The sequence below is a fragment of the Penaeus monodon genome, chromosome 13 (assembly GCF_015228065.2).
Source record: "Penaeus monodon isolate SGIC_2016 chromosome 13, NSTDA_Pmon_1, whole genome shotgun sequence".
In the NCBI taxonomy this organism is placed as follows: domain Eukaryota; kingdom Metazoa; phylum Arthropoda; class Malacostraca; order Decapoda; family Penaeidae; genus Penaeus; species Penaeus monodon.
This window is the reverse complement of record NC_051398.1, coordinates 11,030,756-11,040,755: the sequence shown is the minus strand read 5'-3', so window position 1 is coordinate 11,040,755 and position 10,000 is coordinate 11,030,756. Positions and strand designations below refer to the sequence as shown.

Sequence of the window (10,000 nt, the reverse complement as noted above, 5' to 3'; positions counted from 1 at the left end):
AGTTAGTCTCATGTTCGACGATGAGGGACGAGTTTCCAGGATGTGTCGGGCGATGGGCGATAAAGGATCTCCAGGATGTGTGGGTCGAAGAAGTTCCCTCCAAAATATGTGACTGAGGAGAATCATCCAGGATATGTGTGAGTGAGTGAGTGAGTGAGTGAGTGAGTTTGCCGATCGACAAAGGCATGGCCAATCTGTGGACGCTCCTTTTTGCATCTTCTCTTTCTTCTTGGTCATTACGAATGTCTTGAAGATGACGTAGTGTAAGTGGTTGGGAAAAGAGGGGTTTCCCTGGCCGGTGGGAGTGGCTGCCCTCGAGCGCATTACATACCTGGAGCGTTAGGCCAAAACGCTTTCGAGAACATGCTTTCATCTCGGAAAAATCGCACCCAATGACAGGACACGCAACAAACCTCGAACTTCCTACTGCGTGAGCCTGAAGGAGGGATGACGAAGGTTGCGATAAAGAGCGTGGATTGTGAAGCCATCCTGATAACGTCGATCAGGGAATTCCGCTTGTGATTATTGATTACGTGTGGATTTGCCAGGTGAGAATCACATGTATTGTGACCGGGTATTGTATTGCGTAACGCGAGACAGGTGTACACTCCCCCTTACTCCCCCACCTCTGGCTGGAACCAAATCCTGCTTCTCGGGTCTTTGTTAGTTGCTATGTAACGGCTGGGAATGCATCTGTACTTTACACACAAGCATATCCAGGATAAAGAAACTGAAGCCTGTTTTTGTCGTCTAAGTTTGTCTTTCTATTCGTAATATTGTTTCAAGTTGTTTTTTTCTCATTTGGTCGTGTGTGTGTGTGTGTGTGTGTGTGTGTGTGTGTGTGTGTGTGTGTGTGTGTGTGTGTGTGTGTGTGTGTGTGTGTGTGTGTGTGTGTGTGTGCGCGCGCGAGCGAGAGAGAGAGAGAGAGAGAGAGAGAGAGAGAGAGAGAGAGAGAGAGAGAGAGAGAGAGAGAGAGAGAGAGAGAGAGAGAGAGGGAGCGATTATGCTGCGTCTCGGTGATATGAGCTGCTGTACCCCTACTATCAGCACACTCGATGGGAGTGGAGAGGAAGGGCGGGGACGTCGACGTGTAGTACTAGCTTAGGCCCGGAAAGTCGTCGGCATCGCCAGACATTGCAATTATTTTTTGTCCATCACGCGATAAGCGGGAACTTTTCGTGTGTTTATGTTTGGGCGCGCAGGAATGCGAGCGGGATCGATCAGACCTTCCAGGAAGTGCTGCCGATGGGGCTTGCCACGTGGAGCGGCTGCACCCGAGGTACCTGTCTTGCGATCTGGATTCTTTTACGCACATAGAGATGACCGTTCTCCGAAAACGCTGAGTGTTATTTCAAGGAATTCTAGCTGGAAGTTTACAGAGGGATGTCATGTGCTCATGTCGACCGCCTATGGTATATATATATATATATATATATATATATATATATATATATATATATATATAATATAATATATATATATATATATATATATATATATATATATATAATATAATATATATATATATATATATATATATATATATATATATATATATATATATAATATATTATGTCTATATTTGTATATCTTTTTAGGGAGTGTGGCAATGTGTCTCCCCCGGATGTATGCGTAAGCGCCATGTGATTGTGTAGTCCGTCCGTCTTTTTCATCCCAACAACATTTCCTCTTCACCCCAAAGCGTACCTTGTACCTCGCATCCTTCGGCCATCCCCACCATTAGAACATGCCTACTTGGCATGTCCATTCACCCCTCCCCTTCCCCACCCACCTCCATCTTTCCCTGGTCCGTCAGGCTCAAGGATGAGCCCCCAGGCACATGTGGCGCCATGTGTTGCCTGGCATGCAGGTCAGTGTCAAAGGTCAGACGCGGTGAAGAGATAGGGCGATGGTTGTGACCGGAGCTCGTGACTGACCTTGCATGACGGTGAGGCTGGCCAGCCACATCCGGCTCAAAGCAGCAGCAAGGCAATGACTTCCAGAAATTATAGCAGATCATGACTGACGTCTTGGACTCCGAGCTCTGGGGACACAGCGTGAGATGCGCACCTAGTGTGCTGTGGAGAGAGGAAGGAACCCTGTCGCGGCTTCTGCATCCCTGAGCAATGCAGAGAATATTATTATTGTTGTAAAAGTCATTAAAAAAAACACGAGGAATGTCGGTAGACACGTTGAAATGGTTTGTCATGCTCGAGATGCGGCGTGGGTTAGGCGTGCTTTTGCGTTTCATAATGCGGTAAACATTATGCGAGCGTTGCGTCATTCAACCAGTTTTTGAGGAGACGAGAGAAGAAAGGAAGAAAGGAAATGGTGGAGGAAGAGGGGGCTAATGTATACACCAATGGAAGGGCGGGGTGTTGGGAATGCAGGCGCTGGATGGGGGGAGGAGGGGGCAATATTCCTCGAGGGCGGAGGATGAGGTGGTGTCCTTGTGTAGATGACCTTGTTCCGTGTACCTGCACAAGGTGGTACCCGGATGTGGTGACTCCATGCCCTTCTCTTTCTCTCCTCTCTCTCTCTCTCTCTCTCTCTCTCTCTCTCTCTCTTTCTCTCTCTCTCTCTCCCTCCCTCCCTCCCTCCCTCCCTCCCTCCCTCCCTCCCTCCCTCCCTCCCTCCCTCCCTCCCTCCCTCCCTCCCTCCCCTCCGCTCCCTCCATTCCCCCCTCCTCCATCCCCCTCTATCCCTATCTCCATTTCTTTATCTCGCCCATTTTCTCCCGCCCATTCTTCATTTACCTGTGTTCACCTCTTAAAGATACCAAGCTGAACATAAGAAACGGACAAAGTCGCTTCAGGAACCAACTTCTCGCTTGCATTACGGTTGAACACAAACATATTATGATGCGAAACGAGGATGTGAAGGTGTGGTAAGGCCAAGGGATTAACGCAGGTAACCACATGCACGTCACTGCATCCGAGGAAGTTGCAAAGAGACTGTAATACATATATTAAATATCCTCAAGTTACAGGAAGGCTATTTCGATCTTATTTTTTTCGTGCGTTGAGACATGATTGGAAGAATGCAATGAGATAAAGGGATGGGAAATAAACGAGATAACAAGGAGAATGCAGAACGGGCGCAGGCTTCACGGAATAGTAAAGCGGCAAGGGTGATGTGCCAGGAAATTAACTTTTATGCTCTGCTTTTTTCTGTGCTCATTTTAGGAGTCGTGCGGGTGTTTCCTCCAGGTGCTTTCTCTCGTGAGGAGGTTTCTCAGTAACAAGAAGCAGGTATCTGGCGTCCCAATATCTAGGAACTCTGACATCATTATCCATAAAAGTGGCTGTGGCATACCTCACCCATGCACGCATTGGGTGCATTCCAATGGGGGAGGGGGGTAGAGATTATCTTAGTGTCCACCTTTATACGAAAATACAATACTAGTTTCCGTTGGTTACCCATTGTTGTTTTGTCTCACATATGTTGCCTATTTGGTAGTATGCACGAAAATGATTATTTCTACTCTGATTTGCATAGTATGCATTGCTTTACGTAACCCCGAAGTAAGAGGATGTATCTCCCACAGTCAGCTGCACGTGGCGGTCATGCGTGGCTTCGTCGAGGTGGTGTACCACATCACGCGACTCCTCCCCCACCAGGCGCTGCTCGATCTCGCCAACCACACCGGCAGGGTATGTACCTTTACTCCCATTCCTGTCCTTTGGTAGATATCAAGTAGACGGTTGTTTTAATTAGTTCGCATGATATACTTGGTGCATTTCCCTTTAACAGTGAGGTGATTGTTTAATGAAAGTTCGCTCCGTAATTCGGTTTAGTTGGTAACAGTGTTCGAGTCGGCCATCCACAGATCCTTCTCAACTTGTGTATGTTTTGGAACAGAATAAAAACGGCAGATATTAGCGCCCGTCAGGAAGTGTATTTATCAGCTCAGGAGGGCGGAGTTAAGATTAGTGGAGGTCTGTGGGCACGGCGACCCATCTGAGGTGGGCGTGTATGGGGGGGCGAGAGGGGCCTAAGAGGGAGAGGTGCGGGCGTGGGTGTGGGAGGGAAGGTGATAGCACTTGGATCGTGTTCCTTGTGGTTATCTCGGGCCGTGGCTGTTGGTGTTCACTTGATTTCGTTTTTTTCAGAGTTCGTGGCTGTTCATTGTTTTTGGTTTGTATGTTTTTTCCTTCTTTCTATGCTTATCCTACGATGCACTGCCCATTTACGTAAGTATTTCATGTTTTGTCGATCAAAAGAAGGTCAAGACAGCCACTTTATAGTTACAAACCAACACAAAATTCATTTTATCATACTGAACAGGCCTCCTGGACAGCTCCATCAGTGAATCGCTACATTTTCGTTACCATTTACTTCACTGGAAACACAAATTATTTAAAATGTGCTAACAGGAAAAATAAGTAAAGTTCATGCCCCATGAAACGGATACGTAACGTTTATTATCATGGCGTGTGCCTGTTGATGGGCGTATTACCTGCCTCACCCGCCCATTCATTCCTCCCACACGCCCGCCGGAACCTGTTTGTCGTTGCCGCTCCTCATTCATATGGTCTCCCCCTCCCTCCCCTCTCTCTCCTGCACACACCCTCGACCCAACCCTCGCGCGTGTCCCAACTCCCAACTGACATGGCCTGAAAAAAACATAAATCAGTCGTAGGCCTTGGCTGTATTTCCGGTGGAGAGATTGTGTGTGTTTATACACGGAGTATTATCACTTGACACGAGTTCGTTCAGGTGCTTTGATGGCCTGGGTCATGCAGATTTAAGGAGTGGTTAGGTTTATTAATATCAACGTTTCCGGGTCATGACCCTTGATGTAGGGGGGTCAGGGGTAGGGCAAAGGGATGGGAGGGGGGGAAGAAAAAGATAAGAACTAAGGTCGAATATGGCCTGTTCGACCGCTCGAGACCCTTGCAACTTACACCCCGAGAGGTTTTAAGATAAGAAGACGAACGGCTGAATGGGTCGACTCTCCCTCTTTTGTTCGTTGGAAGGAGTGTCCGGGATAGGGGAGGGTCGCGCCCCCTGTCTCTGTCCCTCTCAGTTCTCCCTTTCGCCAGCCGTTGTGTCGCGGGTCTGTGCCTTTTCCTTTTGCGTTTTCTTTTTCTTTCTTTCTGTTTCGGAGGTGGGAGAAAGATGGCTGTTTGTTCTTATAGTGTAATTGGGATATTGCAATTTGAGTGGTGGTATGTTACCTCCCCGCCTCCGCTGCACTCCAGCCTAGCCCAAAATCCTGCTTTAATCCCCGGAAGTGACCGCAGCAGACAAGTTATCTAACCCGGCAGAGACCAAAATAGCCTGTGCATGCCTCTCCTGCGCCTCCTCCTTCTCTCCTCCTCCTCCTCCTCCTTCTTCTCCTTTTCCTCCTCCTCCTCCTCCTCCCCCCCTCCTCTTCCTTATGATTCTCCTCTTTCTCGTATTCTTATTTCTTGTTCCTCTTCCTAATATTTCTCCTCCTTATCCTTGTCTTACGTGGAACATCCAAAGAAGGAGGACGAAGCGGGGGCGTAGAAGAGGCTGGTAGGGGTGGAGGGAGAGAGAAGGGGGGAGAGAAGGCGACAGGTCTATGAACATTAGTGTTATCAGTGAACAAGGAGAGCCGCATGGACCGTAGCTTCCCGCACCCAATCCTCAACTAGGTGCCAAGGAGGCTGTGCAAGGACTAGTTGAGTGGATTTTTTTTTTTTTTTTTTTTTTTTTTTTTTTTTTTTTTTTTTTTTTTTTTTTTTTTTGCCAGTTATTCAGTCTGGTGAAGTTATTAACCGCGGTGGTGTGGGGCGAAATAAGATGAGAACTTGATATCTCTGGATTGGGTACAGCAGAATATTGTGTTGCAAAGTGTAGTGTACCTTAGCGGTATGTGATTCTAGGTACGTCAGACAGGGGTTTAGGTACCAGAGATTGGCAGGGCGAAGGACTAAGTAGCTGTGATTGGCAGGACGAAGGATTAGGTACCTGGGATTGGCAGGGCGAAGGATTAGGTACCTGGGATTGGCAGAGCGAAGGATTAGGGATTGGGATACATCATGACAAATGATACAGGTCACGAAAGGTGAAGGTCGACTCATTAATTCGGAGTCATGGAGGAAGAGATTCCAATGACTATAACTCACCTAATTCAAGGCTTAGGTGACGTACTTGATGTTACTGCTCCCCTTGTCTTCCCTTCCTTCCCTGCTTCCCTCAATCCTCCCTTTTTGGCTTGTTTTTGCCATGGCTGGACGATCGGATGTGACCATGTTGCGGAGTGTTCTTCAGGAGTCTTTAAAAGTATCTCTTATCTCATTCTTGGCACTCCATGCTATTTAAAAAGTTGAAAGGCTAAAGTTACATTTTGGCTTTAGTTACAAAAAGAAATTGGAGATATTTGTGTATCAGTGTTTCTATCTTTCTGGCAACAATCTTCGCCCATTTACTCCCAACCGGAGGGGACGAACCGAAGGGGTGCGGCTGCTCTCGGCGCCTCGGTGTCTGGGGGAGAGGCTCACACTTCCTGCCCCCCTCCCTCCCTCCCCTCCTCTTCCTCCACTCCCATCCCACGTCTCCACTCCCCTCCCACTCCTCCACCCTGTGTCTGATGTCTCGTACCGACCCACTGGCCTGTCACACCCCTGAGAACCCGCATCACGCCTGATTGATATGATACAGCCATCACGTAGATAAAATCCCGCATTTTAATATGATCGGAGAGTACATTATTCTGTGGTCTGGTTAGCGATCTTATAATCTCAGATATCTCCTTTTGATTCAAAATGCATAGCTTAAACTTTTCTGTGAATTTATCCTTTCGGCGTTATCCTTAAGCGGCATAGTGTCGGAGGTGTGGCAACGAGGGCTTGGAGCATGGTGCCAGGTAGTACCGTGGAAACAAAGTGCCAGCTCGTGAGAACCAAGGGCTTGTGGCGTGGTAAGGTGGGGTGGGGGTAATGGGGAGACGGACAGATGCTGGCGGAGGGTGGGTGTCCCCTGACTGAAACGGTGCAGACGGCCTTGTAGCGATCAGAAGGCCGCGCCGATCCACGGTAGGCACAGAGGAGCAGGGCTTCTTCCGTAAACTGTGCTGGTGCCATTCTGCTGTAGCTGTCGCTCTACTGTCTGCCACGTCAGATGATGTGAGCGCACAACATGAATATGCCGAGTCACCCATCATGTCCGGAGGCGGTTCTTCCTTGTTCCCGCCTAGCGAGCGTCGCTTCGACCCCGGTCACACTCTGGCGCTCGCCCGGGGGCTTCCCCGAGGGCGGAGCCGAGTGCCTGTGGGGGAGCAAGAAGGGAGGGCGAGAGGCCGGGAGGAGGGTACAGCTTGTGTTCATGAGAATGAGGGGGAATAGGACCGATTCCAAGCCTTTTCGGATGAGGGGATAGAAGAAAGTTCTAGCGCTTGATTGGCAAACCCTTTTTCTTTTTTTTTCCTTCTCTTGCTGCTCCTTATGCCAGCATCACCACTCACCGGCCTTGATATTCTGCTTTTCCTTGTCTGCTTCTTCAAGCAAACACGCAGCACCATGATTTAGTAACTTAAAGCTTCAATAATCTTTGGCCACGCTCCCTGGCTACGTTGCGTACAAACTTCTACCTGTATGTTGTACCTACAAGCGAGGATTGTCAAGCTGGATTGGGTTACAAAGACTAGCGAGGCGGTTAGTGTTTCCGGCAGTGCGTGTACTCATGTAACACTACAGTAAACCCCCGCACGGCGCGTCCTCCAGACTTCCTTGTTAACCCTCCTCTCTCCCCCCCTCCCCGGCCCGCCCTTCAGCACACACCACCTGTGCCATCTGCGACTCGACTGACCAACCCCATGCTCGTATCTCTTCCCAGTTCCCAAACGCTAATTTACCAACGCTTGCTTTAGTTTGTTTGACCGCTCTGAAGTCGCTGGGCAAGTTCACGTCGGTCTTCGTGACCAGTGTGTATGTCGAGGAAGAGCGTCGAACAGGTGTTTGTGTAAAGGGAAGGGTTCGGGAGGAAGGGAAGGGTGGGGGGAAGGGAGGATGAGTGGGCGTGGGGAGGGGGGTTGGGTTATCAACACTTCCCGTCCTCGGCTTTGGGAAGGTCGCCACAGACCCCGTTATTGAGGATCGCACGGCATCCACAAAGCAATTACATATATTTAAGGTCACTTCGCGGGGCTGATGAAGGCTGTTTGTTTCTGAGAAGGGTGAGCGAGGGTTAGAGTGTTTCAGTGGGTCTGGAATGGCATGGGCTGTGCATTGTAACATGCAACGGCTTTATTTAGGGAAGTACGGAGCTGGTGACCCGGATAGCTCGCCGGCTCCCGGAGCACCGCATTTGTCCATTGTCTTTCCACTGTCCACGTGGATAGGGCGCTTCCTTATGATCTGGAATGTATAGTTAGTAGGAAGAGCTGCATCGTAAATGATAATCGGTAAGAGTTTGTATGGGGGATAGGTGTGGTCCAGATTGCGTGCGTGGGGAGAGGGTGGTCGCCTCAGTGGTAGTACCTTGTGGCGTAACGGCTTGTAAATCCTGGACTTTCCCCACCAACACGACCCAGCTCTTCCTGTTCCTCTTTGGCGTCCTGATCTCTTTGGACAGTGTTCTCCCTGATTTTGTCATTTCTCTTCTTCGCGCCTTGGCAAAACCTTGGGCAGCTCCCTTATCTAGTACTGCATCCGTGATTAAAGAAATGTTTCGTTTACTTTGATATCGAGGAATGGACTATTTAGTCCTGTGATTATGCAGGTATTTATTGTTCTTCCTTGTCCTTCCAGACGGCCCTGCACTTGGCCGTTTCGGCTGGCGACGCGGAGATGGCGCGGCACCTGATCGTGTGTGGAGCATCACCTGTGGCGCGGGATCGCCGGGGCAACACACCCCTGCACACCGCCAGCGGCCACGGAGACATCCACATGGTGACCCAGCTTACACGTCCCGTCACCGTGGCCGAGGTCATGCACGCCCGCCTATCCTACGCCCCTGCACACACCGCAGGACTCCTGGCCGCTGACCTTACCAACTACGATGGTAAGTAGCATATGAACCTCGCTTTTGGCTATCATGTAAGCCTTTATGCTGGCTCCATTATCACAATATTAATATCACTGTTATCTGAAGCGCCTCCGAACGCGATCTCCCTTGGGATTTCCACGTAACATTTCGTTTTGTGCGGCCGCCGCGGTCCGTCGCATCTTATCGCCTGATATTATAACAGCTGATGGCTTTCACGACGCCCCTCGGGCCCTTCACCCTATAAGCAGTATGTGTCCCAGGGCGTGACCCCTAGAGGCTTTGGATACACCCAATGACACCGGGTCTCCTGCGGATGTTAATAATTTTGTTATTGATAAGACAAGACAGACGAGTCGCGAGAAGAGCCGGGGTACGTCATGGCGGTCTGGGGGCATCTGGTGTCGCCTGGGAATCCTGCGGGTGTCGTCAGTATGAACGCGGGTGACTGAGTCAACCGCGGTTACGCAGCGGGTATCGTGTGTATGCGTCTCGCTGGGTGAGATCATCCCCCAAACAGTTGCATGACTACGAGATTAGTCCTCGCTTCCCGTCGGAGATACAGGATGTATGGATGTCTGCGAGGATGAGGGAAGGGGCGAAAGAGTAAGCCCAGGGATTGTACATAAAAATGTCATTATCTCCTCGTTCCTCCAATATCTCTACATTATATAATCATCTAGGAATGTAGCTCCGTAATCAGCAAGTTCTATCTACAAGCTACTCGTACCCTTGCAACCAACAGCAGCGGTCTCAAGTGTTCAAGATACACAAAGAGAATGCCTCCTACACCAATAAAAAACGAAAATTAATGTAAGTTATTAGCTCGACCAGGACGAATAGTAAAATGATGACGTTTGCTCCCTTGTTCATCTAGCTTTGTTGGATGATTCATATTTTCTTTTTAAACTTTATCCTCAAATCTAATGAAAGTTTAAGACTGAATGGAATTGCTGTCTCATTCTCTGGATAAACCATCTTCACTTTACTTTTGGTAAGTTGCTTGATTATCATTGATTTCATATACATTTTTTGAGGAAGAAGA

At 49.1% G+C, this 10,000-nt stretch overlaps 1 protein-coding gene across 1 annotated transcript in view; it reads left to right on the top strand.

The window, feature by feature from the left end:
• The window catches only part of LOC119580127 (NF-kappa-B inhibitor cactus-like), a 31,202-nt gene that overhangs the window by 3,005 nt on the left and 18,197 nt on the right, over positions 1-10,000 (top strand). The window contains exons 2-3 of the mRNA XM_037928074.1: positions 3,548-3,653; positions 8,721-8,973. Of these exons, the coding sequence (XP_037784002.1) occupies positions 3,548-3,653; positions 8,721-8,973 (359 nt within the window). The remainder of the gene's footprint in view (positions 1-3,547; positions 3,654-8,720; positions 8,974-10,000) is intronic.